This window comes from Carassius auratus, unplaced genomic scaffold (genome assembly GCF_003368295.1).
Source record: "Carassius auratus strain Wakin unplaced genomic scaffold, ASM336829v1 scaf_tig00215844, whole genome shotgun sequence".
In the NCBI taxonomy this organism is placed as follows: Eukaryota; Metazoa; Chordata; class Actinopteri; order Cypriniformes; family Cyprinidae; genus Carassius; species Carassius auratus.
Window position 1 is genome coordinate 422,526 of NW_020528270.1, and position 18,758 is coordinate 441,283.

Below are 18,758 nucleotides of genomic sequence, written 5' to 3' on the forward strand. Positions count from 1 at the left end.
TTTATAAAATCTGATCAATCCATGTAAAAGATTAAATAATGAAGCTTTGACTAAAATAGTGGGATGACACAAGTCTAATCAGGTGTGGTGTGGAGATTTTAACGCACACAATACATCATGGGGTAGTATACAAACAGATAATAATGGAAGGGAAGTGGAGAAATTTTTGGAAACAAATAATTTGGTATGTATAAATTAATTTTCTGAAATAATTGTTAAATCTAAAACTGAATATTTCATTTGGGTAGTGATCATTTTCCAATTAATTGTAAAATTGATTTATGAATATCTAAAATGGATATTGGAATGATTTTCTAGATGGAAATTTAAATCAGCTGATTGGGACATATTTCAAGAAAAAAGTGAAAGGAATTAAATTAACTTAAGTTGTTTAATAGAAGATATAGAGCAATATAACAATAAAATCTGTGAAAGTCTTTGTAAAGTTGCAGAAGAAATAGGAAAAGTATAGGTAGATTAAAGTAGAAAAATGTACCTTGGTGGACTGTTGAGTGTAGTGAGGTAATTAAAATAAGGAATAGATTTTTAAAGAAAGTAAGGAAATCATATTAATTTGATGTTTTTATATTGTATAAAAGAGCACAGGCTATAGTAAGGAAAGTGTGCAGCTAAAAGAAAGTACTGGAAAGAATATTGTGACAAAATAGGTAAAAATATAAACATTAGCGAGATATGGGGAATGATTAGGAAAATGGGGGGGGAATACAAAAATCTAATAGAATTCCAGTTTTGATAAGAGAATATAATCAAATCATTAGTACTAAAGAAAAGGCTGAGGTGTTGGCAGAAGCATTTGTAAAGGTGCATAGCAATAGCAATATTTCAGATAATATGAGGGAATTAAGAGAAAAAATGGTAAGAGATAATCAAAAAATGTTAGATAAAAAAGAATTAACAGAGGGTACTATGGATGCTGTTTTTACATTATATGAGCTCAAGCAGGCCTTGGAAGGAGTTAAACATATGTCACCAATGAAAGGTGAAGTATGTTATGAAATGATTAAACATCTTTCAGATAATGGATTAAATGTTATTTTAAGACTTTATAATGAAATATGGAGGCAAGGGAGACTCCCTAGCTCATGGAAATGAGGTATAGTGGTGCCAATAGCAAAACCTGGGAAAGATAATAGGGTTCCAGCTAATTATAGACCAATAGCGTTAACATCTAACAGATCAGAGTGGGTTTAGGAAAGGACGTATAGCACCATAGATGCAGTAATTTGCTTAGAAAATGAAATAGGAAAGCTCAAGTAAGAAAAGAAATGGTTCTAGGAGTATTTTTTTATATCGAGAAAGCTTATGGCATGGTATGGAAGAAAGGGTTTTTAATTAAATTAGGTCAAATGGGCATTGATGGGAAGTTGTTTAATTGGATTATGGATTTCTTAAAAGAACGGAAAATACATGTAAGGGTAGGTAAAGGATACTCTGATACCTATGTAATTGATAACGGAACTCCTCAAGGTAGCGTTTGCAGTCCTGTACTTTTTAATATTATGATAAATGGTATATTTGAGGCAATAGGATCAGAAATAGGAAGGTCATTATATGCAGATGATGGAGCCTTATGGGGAAGAGGAAGAAATTTAAGATATTTAGAGAAGAAAATGCAGAAAAAGCAATAGATACTGTTGAAAGCTGGACTAACCAGTGGGGATTTCGTCTTTCAGTAGCAAAAACTCAAGTAATTGGTCCTCAAAAAAGAGGAAATCCCCTGAAGTTAAATTAAAGTTATATGAGCAAACTTTAGAGCAAGTGTCTATTATTAGATATTTGGGAGTATGGATGGACTCAAAGCTAATATTTGGAGCAAATATTCAAAAGGTAATCGATAAATGTAAGAAAGGAGTTAATGTGTTGAGATGTTTGGCAGGACTGGACTGGGGTGCCACAAGACACTCACTAAAGAAAGTATATTGTGCATTAATTAGATCATCGATTGATTAAGGAAGAATAATTTATGGATCAGCATCAAATACTTTGCAAAAAAAAAAACATTGATACAATTCAAAGTCAAGCATTAAGGGTTTGCTGTGGAGCTGTTAGAACTAGAAATGGGAGAGATGCCATTGGATCTACGTGAGCTACAGTTAGTAAAACTGGTCTACTGGACAAATATTAAAGATCATTTTTTAAACCATCCAGTTAAATATGTTTTGGGAAACTGCTGGGAATATGAACAATCACAGGTTAAAAGCTTTGGATGGATAATAGAAAAGCAAACTCAGTAAATAGGTATTAATAATGTTAATATTAGTCCTACAGTAGCATTGCCAGTATCTCCACCTTGGTTTTTCTCAATGCCTTCTGTGGATCTCCAGATATTTAAAAATATAAAGGATGAACAAAATCAAGTTCCTAAAGTGATAGTAGTACAGTAGCATTTTGAGAGTGAATATTTCAGTTTTTTACAAATATACATAGATGGTTCCAAAGACCCAGTAACTGGAAGACCAGCTGCAGCTATGTATATCCCTCTTTCTAAATATAAAGCTGCAAAAAGAATCACTAATTATATATCTGTATATACTGCAGAGATGGTGGCTATTTTGATAGCATTGAAATGGATTGAAGAAGTTAAACCATCTGCAGTAGTAATTTGCTCGGATTCATTTTCAGTTCTTACTAGTTTAATAAGTGGGAAATCAGATTCAAGACAAGATTTATTAATAGAAGTTTTACAAATTCTATATAGATTGTGTCAATTAAGACTTTCAGCAGTATTTTTATGGGTGCCAGCTCATGTTGGTGTGGAGGGTAATGAGGAAGTGGACAAGATAGCCAAACAGGCCCTTAAACACAATGCTATTGATTTAGAAATACCTTTGGGTAAATCTGAAATTAAAAGTTTAATTAAAAACGCTATTAAAAATATGTGGCAGGAGAGGTGGGATAAAGGAAATAAAGGTTTGACATCTGTATAAAATACAAAAACAAGTTGGTTTAGTTAGAATTAGTTATGACAACAGAAAGGAAGATACAGAGAAATGCTCTTCTAAGAATTGGTCATTCCGCCCTCTACAAATCACTTCAAATGATAGGAAAACATTGTTCTGTTCAGTGCAATAAATGTGGATTTCCAGAAACTGTAGAGCATGTAATAATCAATTATATAGCAAATGAACGGGAAAGAATTAAATAAAAAAACAATTTAATTATTGTTGGCATCAATTCTTTAACTTTGCCGAATATACTTAATAGTTCTTTCAAAAGATATGAAGCTCTTGTTTTGTTTTTGAAAGCAACTAATTTATATAAGAGAATATAGAAAGGTAGGGTATGTTTTTTTCTTCTCCTGTTTACGTCTGATATCAATGCCTCACACTCCATCCCAGTAGGTGGCGGAATATGCAACAAAGCTGGTTTGCTAACCGCCATTAAACATTAAAGAAGAAGAAGAAGACGTCATTTTCCCAGTATTTCCCATATTTCCCTCCTCTAACCACTTCTCTCTCTCCAGTCCAGCGTGTGGCGCTAAAACACATTCGTGTGTTTATCAAACATCATCAATCCTCAGAGGAAGAAGATTCGTTTCACCGCGCTCTCTGTTGTTTTAATGTGGTGCTGGGTTAATACAAACTTTTAGAAAATTATTTTAAGTAAACCAGTAAAATACAGTTTTTGAATCAGGTCAGTAAATACATGTAATATTCTCATCATCATAGTCGTTACTAAGTGTTGAAGCAAAGAGAAATATATAGGGAAGAATATCAGCTGAAGATGGTGTTTGTTGAAGAGGAGATTGAGGAGAACACGAGTGAAATAAAAGAAGAGGAACCAGAAACGTGGAAAATAAAAGAAGAGAAACCAGAAACTTGGAAAATAAAAGAAGAGAAACCAGAAACTTGGAAAATAAAAGAAGAGGAGCCAGAAACCTGGAAAATAAAAGAGGAACCAGAAACCTGGAAAATAAAAGAGGAACCAGAAACCTGGAAAATAAAAGAAGAGGAACCGGAAACCTGGAAAATAAAGGAAGAGGAATCAGAAACCTGGATAAAAAAACGAGAGGAACCAGAAACCTGGAGAATAAAACAAGAAGAACAAGGAGGTTGGTCTTTATTCATATTTAATGACTGTGTGTGGTACATTAGTCTTATGAAGCATTAATCCTCTGGGTCTGAGGGGGTTTGGTGGTCCTGGAGAAGTTTTGAAATGGCCTGGACAATTGTCCTCTTTCAGTATCTTAAAAAAAAAAAATGACTAAAATTTGATTACACTCTAATCAGCAGAAACTGTGATACAATAATATGTGAGCAGCATAAATGTAGCCTTCATGTGTTTTTGATAAAATGACATAGTGAAAAACTAAAACTTTTAAGTCACTAAAATAAGAACATAAAACACACTTTTGTTCACAGGACGTTTGAGAGTTTTTGCTAGGGCTGCTCGATCACGGCCATATGTCCAAAACTTTCTACGAGTGATTTACTTGAAGACAGAGGTGTGTTTGTGTTTGTGTGTATTGTTGGTTTAATTTAAAGTTTGAATTTGAAATTATTGCAATATAAAAGTAGGGTAAACATAACTATTATGCTCACCAAAATCTAGATTAAAACATTCTCAGAGCACAATATATTACAATACAATGTTTATTTATATAGCACATTTAAATCAAAGTCAACCAAAGTGCTACACAGAGAATGCAAAACAGACCAGTCAACAACATGGTAATAAACAATAAAACACAAACTAAAAAACACACACTGTAAAATGGATGAGTGTTTACTAACGGATCATTGCACAGTAAGTAAAAAATATATATATAAAATATGTAATGCCAAGGAGAAGGAATACGTTTTAAGAGTAGACTTAAAAACCGTTAGAGATGAGGAAATCCTGATAGGAACTGGGAGACTATTCCACAACTTAGGGCCAACAACAGAAAAAGCACGATCACCTCTGTTTTTGAGACGTTCCCTGGGAACTTGCAATAAACCAGAATCAGCAGATCTGAGTGCTCTTGCCTTAGTATATGGATGTAACAAATCGGATTGGTACTGTGGAGCTTGATTATGAGGACATTTATAGACAAACAGTAAGATTTTAAAATCAATTCTATATTTGACTGGCAGCCAATGCAATGTAATCAAAACTGCTGTAATAGACTCATATTTGTGTTTCCAATTAGGAAGCCGAGTCGCTTCATTCTGAACCAACTTTAGATGAGAAACGCATGAATGAGAAGCCCCGATATACAACGAGTTGCAGTAATCCAATCGTGATGTTACAAAAAAATGCATAACTATTTCAAACTTCTTTAAAGACAAAAAAATTTTTTCACCCTCATCAGAAGACGAAGATGACAAAAACAAGCACTTATCTGCCTATTAAATTTAAGATTATTATCGAACTAAACAACTAAGTTTCTTGCATATGAAGTTCTATATGGAGTAAGAAGTTCAGATTCAAAATCATGCATACAGTGGTCATTTGGGCCAAACAAAATAAATTAAGTTTTATTTTCATTGAGGCTTCCTAAAGGAAGCATATAAAGAGAAAACGGTACTGGACCAAGAATTGAGCCCTGAGGGACACCAGACTTTAAATACGTCTCAGATGAGGATTGGTTTCCAATACTAACAACATACCTCCTGTTGGTGAGATATGAACAAAACCACTGCAACACCGTGCCACAAACGCCAACACAAGTTTCAAGTATTGTATTCTGTATTGTATTGTAATATATTAAAATAGAAAAAGTTTAAAGATTAACATTTTATTTTAAATGACAAAAGCACTTCATTTAAGATATACATCATTAAATGCAAAAAGTCCGGCTGTGCTTAATGGTACATTTTACACCCCTGTTCCCATTAAGCTCACATCATGTTTTATTAAAAAATCTTGTTTATTTTAAACAAACTTTTTTATGTAAAAAAAAAAAGTTTTGACATGCCCTGGACATTTCTGCTTTTTCAGTATCTTAAAATACTAATGATTAAAGTTTCATTACACTACACATTACATTAAATAATTCTAAAACAGAATCCCTCTTGAGGAAAGTCTCTTCACTCGGCGGCCATATTTGTACATATTTGCAAGCTGGGGCCAGTTACATTTAGACTTTATTGTTGTCATATAATTTTTTGCACTGCAGGCATTAACATGCAAAATACCATGTTTATAACCATTCAACAAAGTATTTGCATTTTATATTTATTTTTGTATATTTGCATTACATATTCAGTATCAGTCAAAGCAGTTAGTAAGCAGATAAGTGCTTGTTTTTGTCATCTTCGTCTTCTGACGAGGGTGAAACCATTTTTTTGTCTTTAAGGAAGTTTGAAATAGATATCCATGTTTTTGTAACATCACGATTGGATTACTGCAACTCGTTGTATATCGGGGCTTCTCATTCCTGCGTTTCTGACTGAAGTTTGTCCAGGTACAGAAACCGAATAATTAAATGTAAAATAGCACTGTAAAAATTAAGCATACAGTCAAAACAAAATTTATTCAGACACCTTCAAGATTCCTCACATTATCAGTTTATATGCTATAGTTTAGAAAATGGTAATAAAATATGACAAGAACTCAGAGTTAAACTGTCAGAACAAATTAATCTTGATAATTTCAGATAACTTTGATTTGTAATCCATTACATGTCTTTCTATCAAACAAAACTTAAGACAACAGTCAATACTTTCTTGGCCAATTACCAAGCAATGATTAACTGTGTTAAGTCTGTGGTGTGAAAAGGTTGCATTAGCAATTCCGCAAATGAGAGCCCAGTTCAGTGTTACCGTCTGTGAGATGTGGCTCTCTCTCTCGTGCGCACCGAGCACAGAGCGAGTAACCAGCTGCTCATTTCAGCTTTTCCACGTCTTGTGTTTGAATGCTTTAAAGTTTTTTGAATGGTTAAATTGGCAAGTGGCAAGGCTTAATAACACATGAAAATGATACTATGAAAATGGTAGTATGTTTTTTAGGGGGAAGTATTAACAGGATAAAAAAAACGAAATAACTGACATGGGAAAATTAAGTCGGGTAGAGGTTCTGAATTTCAGTTTCGATTACATTTAGATTAATCATCAAGCCCAATATGACGCTAGTTTTACTCCAATCAAACGGTCAAATGCTCATGAAGTGACTGTCAGGGCAGTTCTGGAGATGTTGTTCATGTGTTCACGTCCTTATTTAGTGAGACAGCAGACGCCTAAATCACCGGAAACTCGTTCCAAACCCGTAAGACCGCCGTTCATCTTTGGAACACAGTTTAAGATATTTTAGATTTAGTCCAAGAGCTTTCTGTCCCTCCACTGAAACTGTCTGTACGGTATACGGTCCATGTCCAGAAAGGTAAGAAAAACATCATCAAAGTAGTCCACATTTGAAGCATCAAAAATACATTTTGATCCAAATATAGAAAAAACTACGACTTTATTCGGCATTGTCTTCTTTTCAAGGTCTGTGAGATTTCAAAACACAGCAGTTTAGTGATATCCGGTTCGTGAATGAATCACTCGATGTAACTGGATCTTCTATCTTCTACTCGATGTAACCAGTTCACCTAATCGAATTATTAACAAAATTCAGGAGGAGCACGATCAGATAATCATCCAATTTGGCACAAGTGCATCTCGTTTAGCTAATCATCTTAACTAGCACACAAGCATATACAGTCGTGGCCAAAAGTTTTTAAAATTACATCAATATTAGTTTTCAAAAAGTTTGCTGCTAAACTGCTTTTAGATCTTTGTTTCAGTTGTTTCTGTAATGTACTGAAATATAATTACAAGCACTTCATACGTTCAAAAGGCTTTTATCGACAATTACATGACATTTATGCAAAGAGCCAGTATTTGTAGTGTTGGTCCTTCTTTTTCTGGACCTCTGCAATTTGACTGGGCATGCTCTCAATCAACTTCTGGGCCAAACCTGACTGATAGCAACCCATTCTTTCATAATCACTCCTTGGAGTTTGTCAGAATTAGTGGGTTTTTGTTTGTCCACCTGCCTCTTGGGGATTGACCACAAGTCCTCAATGGGATTAAGATCTGGGGAGTTTCCAGGCCATGGACCCAAAATTTCAACATTCTGGTCCCCGAGCTACTTAGTTATCGCTTTTGCCTTAAGGCACGGTGCTCCATCGTGCTGGAAAATGCATTGTTCTTCACCAAACTGTTGTTGGATTGTTGGAAGAAGTTGCTGTTGGAGGGTGTTTTGGTACCATTCTTTATTCATGGCTGTAATTTTGGGCAGAATTGTGGGTAAACCCAATCCCTTGGATGAGAAGCAACCCCACACATGAATGGTGTCAGGATGCTTTACTTTTGGCATGACACAGGACTAGGGATGGGTACCAAAACCCGGCATTAAAATGGCCCCGGGGCTAAATTATGGAAGACCGTAGTATCAGTAAGATCTGATGGTATCGGTTCTGCTTTCGGTACTGAAGGTGAAAAATTAATGTACTATGTATTTTTGCTTAATAATGTTATCGTGCACATTTTATCTCACCAAACATTTCTAATGTGCGATCATATTAAGACGTTTGTCTGTGAGATCTGCGAGATCTCTCATGTGTGCTGCGGAGGCTGTCAGTCACACACACCGACACACACACACACCACAACGAGAGTGGCGCATGCACAGACATTACCGTATGAAAACTCCCGCTTGATAATAAAGAGTGACGATGGCGAAGAGATTTGCTTAATAATGTTATCGTGCACATTTTATCTAACCAAACAGTTCTAATTTGTTATATTATTAAGACGTTTGTCTGTGAAATCTGCGAGTTCTCTCATGCGCGCCGCGGAGGCTGTCTGTGTCATACACACAAAACAAGAACAAGCACGGCACGCACACACACGCATAAGGGGCCATTCACATATCATGTCTTTTGCGCGCTCAAGTCCGTTATGTCAAATGTAGGCGCGCGTTATGCGCGCTCATAATGGAAGCGTTGCGACGCGCACGCGGTGTGACGCACTCGTTTTTTCCAGGCGCATCCGCACCGCATCGAGTTAAAAACATCTAAACTTTTCAGAATGCCGCAAGCGCATCGCAGGTCATGTAACTTCCTCACCTTTTCCGTAACAACGTTGAAAGCTCAGCCAAGATGAAGGAACAGCTGATAGCTGTATGTGGATTTTTAAATTAATTTTGTAGCAGTGCTACTGCAAGCAGATTTTAGTGCTGCATAATCCATTTATCTATTGCTGAAATTTCCGCGTCTTCATGGAGAGATCAGGTCATGGTTGCTTAGAAACGGCAGACTCCTCGGGAGCGCAGGTGGCCGAAGGCTTTGGGGGAAAAAAAAAATCGTTTTTAGACGCGATATGTGAATGGCCACTTACAGCACGAAAACTCCTGCTTAATAAAAAAGAGTGACGATGGGCGGAAACAACAAAACGTTCCAAAGTGTGGTTATACTTTACTAGAGTTGATGCAGACAACACTGGTTGTCATAAGTGCAACAAAATCTTTGCATGTAAGGGCGGAAACACAAGCAAACTGTCAAAGCATCTTTCAAAAGTGCATTATGTGCAGACAGAGAAATGCAAAGTTTTCGACTGCCTAACACAACGCAAAGTACCGATAAGAATACCGTTAAAGTACCGGACCGTTAAGCAATATCGGTAAGAGTAGTAATACCGTTAAAACCTTGACTATACCCATCCCTACACAGGACTGATGGTAGCGCTCACATTTTTATTCTCCAGACAAGCCTTTTTCCAGATGCCCCAAACAATCGGAAAGGGGCTTCATTGGAGAATATGACTTTGCCCCAGTCCTCAGCAGTCCATTCACTATACTTTCTGCAGAATATCAATCTGTCCCTGATGTATTTTTTTGGAGAGAAGTGGCTTCTTTGCTGCCCTTTTTGACACCAGGCCATCTTCCAAAAGTCTTCGCCTCACTGTGCGTGCAGATGCACTCACACCTTCCTGCTGCCATTCCTGAGCTAGCTCTGCAGTGGTGGCGCTCCGATCCCGCAGCTGAATCCTCTTTAGGAGACGATCCTGGTGCTTGCTGGACTTCCTTGGACTCCCTGAAGCCTTCTTTACAAGAATTGAACCTCTTTCCTTGAAGTTCTTGATGATCCTATAAATTGTTGACTTAGGTGCTTAGTAGCCACAATATCCTTGCCTGTGAAGCCATTTTTATGCAACGCAATGATGGCTGCACACATTTCTTTGCAGGTCACCATGGTTAACAATGGAAGAACAATCATTTCAAGCATCACCCTCCTTTTAAACATGTCAAGTCTGCCATTCTAACCAAATCAGCCTGACATAATGATCTCCAGCCTTGTGCTCGTCAACATTCTCACCTGAGTTAACAAGACGATTACTGAAATGATCTCAGCAGGTGCTTTAATGACAGCTTTAATCACAGCAATGAAATGCAGTGGAAAGGTTTTTTTGGGATTAAGTTAATTTTTTGGTTGGTCAGATCGATTGTGCAATTGATTTTTGAACTGAAAGTGACAGCCCTATCCAAGAGAGCCGATTATTATTGCCTTGGTTATCAAAATATGTGTTGACTGGGAAAAACAGTATACTTTATACCATCATATAAATGCAAAAATGCAGCACTTGGTGTTCATGTATATTCATGTAAACTTTCATCAGTTATGTTTTAAATGAGAGTAAACAGTTAAGAATGAAGATTCAACTGTAACAGAAACTTTAATCTGTGAGGCTCTTAAAGTGGCAATAAGTAATATTCCTTTTGCTGTTTCTGTGCTTAATATGAGTCAAACAATAGACACAGACAAAATCACTCAATTCTATTGAATGAAGAAACCATTTTTGATTCTTACATTGAAGACTCTTACATTACACCCCCCACCCCCCAACTATAGTTATGATTTTTGCCATAATCAAGCAGACCTAACAAAAACATCTTTCTGGACATGGGCTCATCCTCTTTCAGCAGGACATACTTATGGAGCGCTAAAACAGTGGGCTCCCCAGTAACGGCTTTACACAAAGCAGTGCTGAGCTCATGAACACTACTTTACGACATATAGTGAAAATGACATCAAACCTTTTTTGAAGACGGTTTCTTCAAAGATACTTTCATATAAATCACCCACGTCATTTTATGATTTTAAAACATGTCGAGCTCATGTTTATTCAACAATGTCAAACTTTAAAAGCCTTTAGTGGTAAGACACCACAAATAAATCAGTGTATAAGAAACACTGATAATGTATATTGTAATATCGTAAAAACAGATTTCTGTTCAATCTGGTTTAAAGGGCCGTTTTAGTCCAATACTAGACTTGATCTCTGTCCGGGAACTTCCTCTCAGCACGCCGCCTACTTAAAACTAACTGTATCTGAGATTAACCTGTTTTTTGAGGTGACGTGGGCATTTACATATAATAATAATTTGTCACATTGGTAAAACTTTCTTTGAAGCCTGTATTTATGAAACATTATAAGGGAATTCTTAAGGTATTATAATGAATGCATAATGCATTATAAAATATGTATGACATTTTATATAAACTCATGAATAATCATAACGTCAATTATAATATGTCATAATACTAATGTATTTGTGCTTATAAGTTAGAGTATGATTATTTATAACACTCAGTGAACACCATAATAAATCTACTTCATTTATAGTATAATGGACTGTATCATATCTTGATATTTAATATCAGTACAGTATCTTACTACAGCTTGTGAGTGGTTAGATGTTGAGTGTTATTTGAGTGTTTCTTCGGAGCTAATGTTAACTAATTGATGTGAGCTTAACACCTCAACTGAAAAAAATTCAATGTTTTATATGGTTACATTTTATTTTGATGGTCCCCTTAATCAGTTGACTAAAAGCAATTTTGCAACTACATGCCAACTAACTCTATCATTAGAGTATCAGTGTGCTCAAGAATTGTTGAATCTAGTATTGTAAGCTAACATACTGGCAAAGACACTTATACTCATTTTATCTCTTGGTTGACCATCAAAATAAAGTGTTAGCATATATTTAGAATACTAATACTCTAATGACCGCTAGGTGATATGTAATTGCAGAGTTATTTATTAACAGCTGTCTAAAGGGTATCATCAAAATAAATTGTTCAAAGCAAATGTGTCATATCACACATTAATTTGATATCTGATCTTATGGCTGTTAAGAGGAAAAAAATGTAAGTAATTACTACTTACAAGTGGTCTTTGACTGCTTTAAGTAAAGTGGCATCAGAAAAATGGCAAGAAATGGGACTTTTCATACATTTATAACTATGAGAAATACAGGTGCTGGTCATATAATTAGAATATCATCAAAAAGTTAATTTCATTAATTCCATTCAAAATGTGAAACTTGTATATTCTTTTCATTGATTACACACAGCCTGATATATTTTTTTTAATTTTGATAATTATAACTGACAACTAAGGAGAATTCCAAATTCAGTGTCTCAGAAAATTAAAACATTGTGAAAAGGTTCAATATTGATGACACCTGGTGCCACACTCTAATCAGCTAATTAACTCAAAACACCTGCAAAGCCTTTAAATGGTCTCTCAGTCTAGTTCTGTAGGCTACACAATCATGGGGAAGACTGCTGACTTGACAGTTGTCCACAAGACGACCATTGACACCTTGCACAAGGAGGGCGAGACACAAAAGATCATTGCAAAAGAGGCTGGCTGTTCACAGAGCTCTGTGTCCAAGTACATTAATAGAGAGGCGAAGGGAAGGAAAAGATGTGGTTGGAAAAAAGTGTACAAGCAATAGGGATAACCGCACCCTAGAGAGGATTATCAAAAAATAAAAAATGTGGGGGAGATTCACAAAGAGTGGACTCCAGCTGGAGTCAGTGCTTCAAGAACCACTACGCACATATGCAAGACATGGGTTTCAGCTGTCGCATTCCTTGTGTCAAGCCACTCTTGAACAACAGACAGCATCAGAAGTGGCTTGCTTCAAAAAGGACTGCACTGCTGAAGAGTGGTCCGAAGTTATGTTCTCTGATTAAAGTAAATTTAGCAATTCCTTTGGAAATCAGGTCCCAGAGTCAGGAGGAAGAGAGGAGAGTCACACAATCCACGTTGCTTGAGGTCCAGTGTAAAGTTTCCACAGTCAGTGATGGTTTGGGGTGCCATGTCATCTGCTGGTGTTGGTCCACTGTGTTTTCTGAGGTCCAAGGTCAACACAGCCGTATACCAGGAAGTTTTAGAGCACTTCATGCTTCCTTCTCCTTACCAACTTTATGGAGATGAAAATTTCATTTTCCAACAGGACTTGGCACCTGCACACAGTTCCAAAGCTACCAGTACCTGGTTTAAGGACCATGGTATCCCTGTTCTTAATTGACCAGCAAACTCACCTGAGTTTTGAAATATATGAAACATTTGAAATATATCAGTCTGTGTGTAATGAATAAATACAATATACAGGTTTCACTTTTTGAATGGAATTTGTGAAATCAACTTTTTGATGATATTTTAATTATGACCAGCACCTGTATAATACATTGTAAGTAGATGCAACCTGTTCATTGTGTTATAAATCATCATACTCTTAAAAGCTATAAACTCAAATAAGTAAATATTATAATATGTAGTATCATCTCATGAATATTCATAGTTTTTTTTTTTTTTTTGAATGCACTATGCAATGATTATAATGACTTAAGAATACATTTATAATGTATTATAAATACAGGCTTCATAGAAAGTGTTACAGTTACATTTATATAGTGCTTTTCTGGGTACTCAAAGCGCTTTACATGAAAGGGGGAATCTCCTTGTCCACCACCAGTGTCCAGCGTCCACCTGGATGATGCGACAGAAGCCATATTGCAGTAGAACGCCCAAATACACACCAGCTTATTGGTGGAGAGGAGAAAGAGTGAAACCAATCAATGTATGGGGATGATTAGGAGGCCATGATGGTCAGATGCCAATGGGGAAATTTGGGATTTTTAACCTGTTAGCCAGCACCCCCCATTATGGGTCTCACAAATGAAAGTGCTCTACCTAACTTATAATTGTAACAGTTTCCTACTTTAGTGTGTTACAAACATAATTTTGGTGTCTTTGGAAAGAAGACCCTTTGGGCTTTACTTTTTAATCAACCAGATTTGATGGTGCTCAAAAATATTAAAAGTTATAGACACTGATATACATTAAAAGTTATACACACTTACATTTTTTTTATTTGATATAAAAATACATGAAATGAGTTGAATCTAGAAAAGTAATGGGTTGAAAGCCACATGTCTCATGATTTTCTTTTTCAAATCTGAATAAATAAATAGTCTCAAAAATAAGTTTTAAAAATGATATTTTTTATTTTTGCAGGAAGGTTTAGTTTATACAATTGTATCAGAAAGAACAAACTTTTTCAAGTTACTGACAAGTGAACTGTTTTTGCTTTTATTTCAGAGTTTATTGAAGAAAGTGAGGAGAACAAAAAATGGAGTGAAGTTGAGGATAAACCTTTCACCTGCACTCAGTGTGGAAAGAGTTTGACAAGCAAATATAATCTTGATTTTCACATGAGATGTCATACTGGAGAGAAACCGTTCACTTGTGATCAGTTTGAGAAGTGTTCCACACGCTTATCACATCTTAAGGATCACTTGAACATCCAAGCTGGAGAGAAACTGTGCTCATGTGTTAAATGTGATAAAACATTTTTGAGCGCTTCAGACCTGAAAAAACACCAGACAGTTCATACAAAGGAGAAGTCGTATTCATGTTATTCGTGTGGAAGGAGTTTTTCATGTTTTTCAATTTTGAATGTACATCAGAAAATACATACTGCTGTGAAGGAGTACAAGTGCTCAGAGTGTGAAAAAACTTTCACTTCAACGGACAGTTTAAAACGGCACGAGAGGATCCACACTGGAGAAAAACCCTTTGAGTGTTCACACTGTGACAAGAGATTCAATAGGTCAACAGACCTGAAAACACATGAGAGGATCCACACTGGAGATAAACCTTTTAAGTGTTCACATTGTGACAAGAGATTCAATAGGTCAACAGACATGAAAAAACATGAGAGGATCCACACTGGAGAGAAACCTTACGAGTGCTCACTTTGTGACAAGAGATTCAAACAGTCGTCACATCTAAAAACACATGAGAAGATCCACACTGGAGAGAAACCTTTTAAGTGTTCACATTGTGACAAGAGATTCAATAGGTCAGCAGACCTGAAAACACATGAGAGGATCCACACTGGAGAGAAACCTTATAAGTGTTCACGCTGTGACAAGAGATTCAATAATTCATCAAGTCTGAAAATACATGAGAGGTTCCACACTGGAGAGAAACTGTACACATGTAATCAGTGTGAGAAGTGTTTCACACGCTCAGCACACCTTAAGGATCACATGAACATCCACACTGGAGAGAAACCTTATAAGTGTTCACGCTGTGACAAGAGATTCAATAATTCATCAAGTCTTAAAATACATGAGAGGTTCCACACTGGAGAGAAACTGTACACGTAATTAGTGCGAGAAGTGTTTCACACACTCATCACAACTTAAGGATCACATGAACATCCACCGTGTTTCCACTATCGAGCTTAAACTGGGCGTGCTAGTGCATGCCAGGGCCAGTCGCGTTTCCACTGTCACTTCCGGGGCTTGATCGTGCCTCGCCGGGGCATCCTCGGGGCCAACGGCCAGGGTTTTTAGGCCCGACGAAAACTTTGGGCCAAAGCGGGCCAGTTTTTTTATTTGTTTTATTATTAGATTTGTTCATTACATTTATTGAATGTTCCTTTTCCTGTTAAGTAAACCTTTTGTACCTGAAAATAAGCCATTATTTGGTTTATTAGTAGTTGTAATGTGTATCTGTGATGGGTGCGTAGCCCACCTCACGTTTAGCTTCTACCATCATTTATTTGGTTATTGCTATATTTAAATTTACTTTGTTTAATGGTTAATGTTTGATTTAGTAATTTGTTATTTTTAAATTCCCTTATTTCTGATTAAAAAAAAACACACACACACACAAACACAGTAAAGATTATTTAATAGTTTATTAAACATAGAAGGGTGCACACTTCTTTTCTTTGTTTGTACCTTACCAAGAGTCCTAGAGTCTCTGGCCATGGAGTGAACTGTCACATTCCATGTGTCACCAACATTTAAGTAAATGTTAAAAAGCATTTTTTGTTGTGAATCTTTTTGTTATTTGGGATTTCTGTTAAGGTGTTATCTGATTGATTTCTTTTTAATTTTGTTTGGTAGAAGCTACATGGGTATATTTAGAGGTTGTTGGTACTACCCAGTCAGTCGGTTTATCATCTGAGCTGATTTCAGTTCTTACATTGTATTGTTACTCTGCTAGCAGGGCAGATTTATTCTTTTTGTAGGCCTGTTTAAGTTCAGTTATTTTTTCTTTGTTTTTGTTGAGTTTGCAGGAATTATGTTGAACTGGACTTTTGATATATCTGCTTCTGTGGATTTTTGTTATTGTTTAGATGGAAGAATAAATCAAAAATATTTTTCCCACAACTGTCCTGCTTGTTCTTGGCTACCACCACAGTATCTTTGTTCTTAATTTTTAACACACCGTTCACACGGCTTTTTGAAATCCTTGAAAGTTTGTTAATCTGAAAAATAAAAATTCAAGGCCCTGGAAAGTTTTTGAAAATAAACATCCATAGATACAGTTTCTTGAAAGTTCTTGAATTTTCCTGGAAAAAAAAATCTATATTCCCTCTGGTCCACTAATGTGTTATTTCACCAACACTTTGTGTGCTTAGACTCCCTGACTGCGGGTGTCGCTGTTGGACAGTGTTTTCTCTACTTCCTGTTGGCCTTCTGTAGCTAATCGTAGCTCCGTGTAGCTGTTTTTATTTTATTTTATTTTATTTTTTCGCTAGAATCTTTATCTTACTATCACTGTTTTTTAAGTGATAAATATAACTTAATTTATACCATATTTCTGATACTTTCGATCAATCTTTTTAGATTAATTTTGATCGTTCACTTTTATTTTATATCCATGAGTGCAGTACACCTGCATTGCATTAGCACTCATTAGCTTGTCATTAGCGTTTTCATTCGAACCTATCCCTGTTTTCTCCTCTCTCTCGCTCCAGTTTTTCACAAGTTCATCAAACAATTGCAGTAAGAATATTTCATCAAGCACGGTGAGTAATGGCTTCTCCTGGTATTGTTATTTGCACCTCTTGCCACATGTACAGTTTATCTCTCTCTCTCTCGCAGATGAGGGATTCACATGTGATAAATGCAGGGAAATAGTTAGGCGGACAAAGAAGATTTCAGAATTAGACACACGCATCCAAACTTTAATTGAGGACAGTAAGAATGTTAGGGCTCTGGTGATTCTATTGTACGGAACGTGAATATAGAGACACCAGCCATCATAGTCAAATGTTTACCGGGAGCCAGAGCGTCTGACATTTTGGCAAATTTAAAAGTGCTGGCTAATGCTAAACGTAAATACAGTAAGATTGTTATTCATGCTGGCGCTAATGATGTTCGACTTCGCCAGTCGGAGATCACTAAAAATAACATTAAAGAGGTGTGTGAACTTGCAAGCACGGTGTCAGACACTGTAATATGCTCTGGTCCCCTCCCTGCTTACCGTGGTGACGAGATGCATAGCAGATTGTCATCACTCAATGGCTGGATGTCTAAGTGGTGCCCACAGAATAACATAGGTTTCATAGACAATTGGACGAGCTTTTGGGGCAGACCTCACCTGTTTAAAAGAGATTGTCTTCATCCCTCCTGGGGTGGCGCCACTGTTCTCTCTAGAAATATGCCAAATAGTCTTAGTGTTTATACTTGACTAACTGGGGCCCAGGTCAGGAAGCAGACAGACTGGCTAAACCGACCGTCTGCTAGCTGCCACACGTCACAGAGGTCAGTTAATTCTCAGCACATAGAGACTCTTTCACCTAGATATCACACTATAGAGACTGTGTCTGTTCCCCGAACTAGAAAATACAAAAAACGTCCAAACCAAGTTAAGGCTAACAATTTAATTGAGGTTCAACAAATAAAAAACAAATGCACTATGGATAAACAAATGATAAAGCTTGGCTTATTGAATATCAGATCCCTTTCTACGAAAACACTTTTTGTAAATAATATCATAATCTAGATGTGCTCTTTTTGACAGAAACCTGGCTAAAACCTGATGATAACTTTATTTTATATGAGTCCACCCCCCAAGATTACTGTTATAAACATGAGCCGCGTCTAAAAGGCAAAGGAGGAGGTGTTGCTTCAATTTATAACAATGTTTTCAGGATTTATCAGAGGGCAGGCTTCAAGTATAACTCGTTTGAAGTAATGAACTCGTAAGAAACAAATGTTAATGATAAATCCCCTGTCATGTTTGTCCTGACTACTGTATACAGGCCACCAGGGCACCATACAGACTTTATTAAAGAGTTTGGTGATTTTACATCTGAGTTAGTTCTGGCTGCAGATAAAGTTTTAATAGTTGGTGAATTTAATATCCATGTTGATAATGAAAAAGATGCATTGGGATCAGCATTTATAGACATTCTGAACTCTATTGGTGTTAGACAACATGTTTCAGGATCTACTCATTGTCGAAATCATACTCTAGATTTAATACTGTCACATGGAATTGATGTTGATAGTGTTAAAACTAGGCAGCCAAGTGATAATATCTCAGATCATTATTTAGTTTCGTGCAAACTTCATATAGCCAAAATTGTAAATTCTACTTCTTGTTACAAGTATGGTAGAACCATCACTTCTACCAAAAAAGACTGCTTTTTAAGTTATCTTCCTGATT

The 18,758-nt window shown here is 36.3% G+C and overlaps 1 protein-coding gene across 1 annotated transcript; it reads left to right on the top strand.

The window, feature by feature from the left end:
• The first annotated feature begins 3,518 nt into the window (after positions 1-3,518).
• On the top strand, positions 3,519-16,471 carry LOC113096013 (zinc finger protein 501-like). The gene is made up of 2 exons (XM_026261389.1): positions 3,519-4,072; positions 14,385-16,471. Exons 1-2 carry the CDS (start codon positions 3,745-3,747, stop codon positions 15,455-15,457), a joined length of 1,401 nt encoding a protein of 466 aa, XP_026117174.1. The 5' UTR covers positions 3,519-3,744; the 3' UTR covers positions 15,458-16,471.
• The last annotated feature ends 2,287 nt before the right edge of the window (positions 16,472-18,758 follow it).

What these genes read in the sequence shown, in the direction of transcription:
- LOC113096013 (XM_026261389.1), top strand. Translation starts at nt 3,745, where the DNA reads ATGGTGTTTGTTGAAGAGGAGATTGAGGAGAACACGAGTGAAATAAAA. An exon ending in AAAACAAGAAGAACAAGGAG is followed by an intron (nt 4,073 to 14,384) that starts GTTGGTCTTTAT and finishes CTTTTATTTCAG; the next exon opens with AGTTTATTGAAGAAAGTGAG.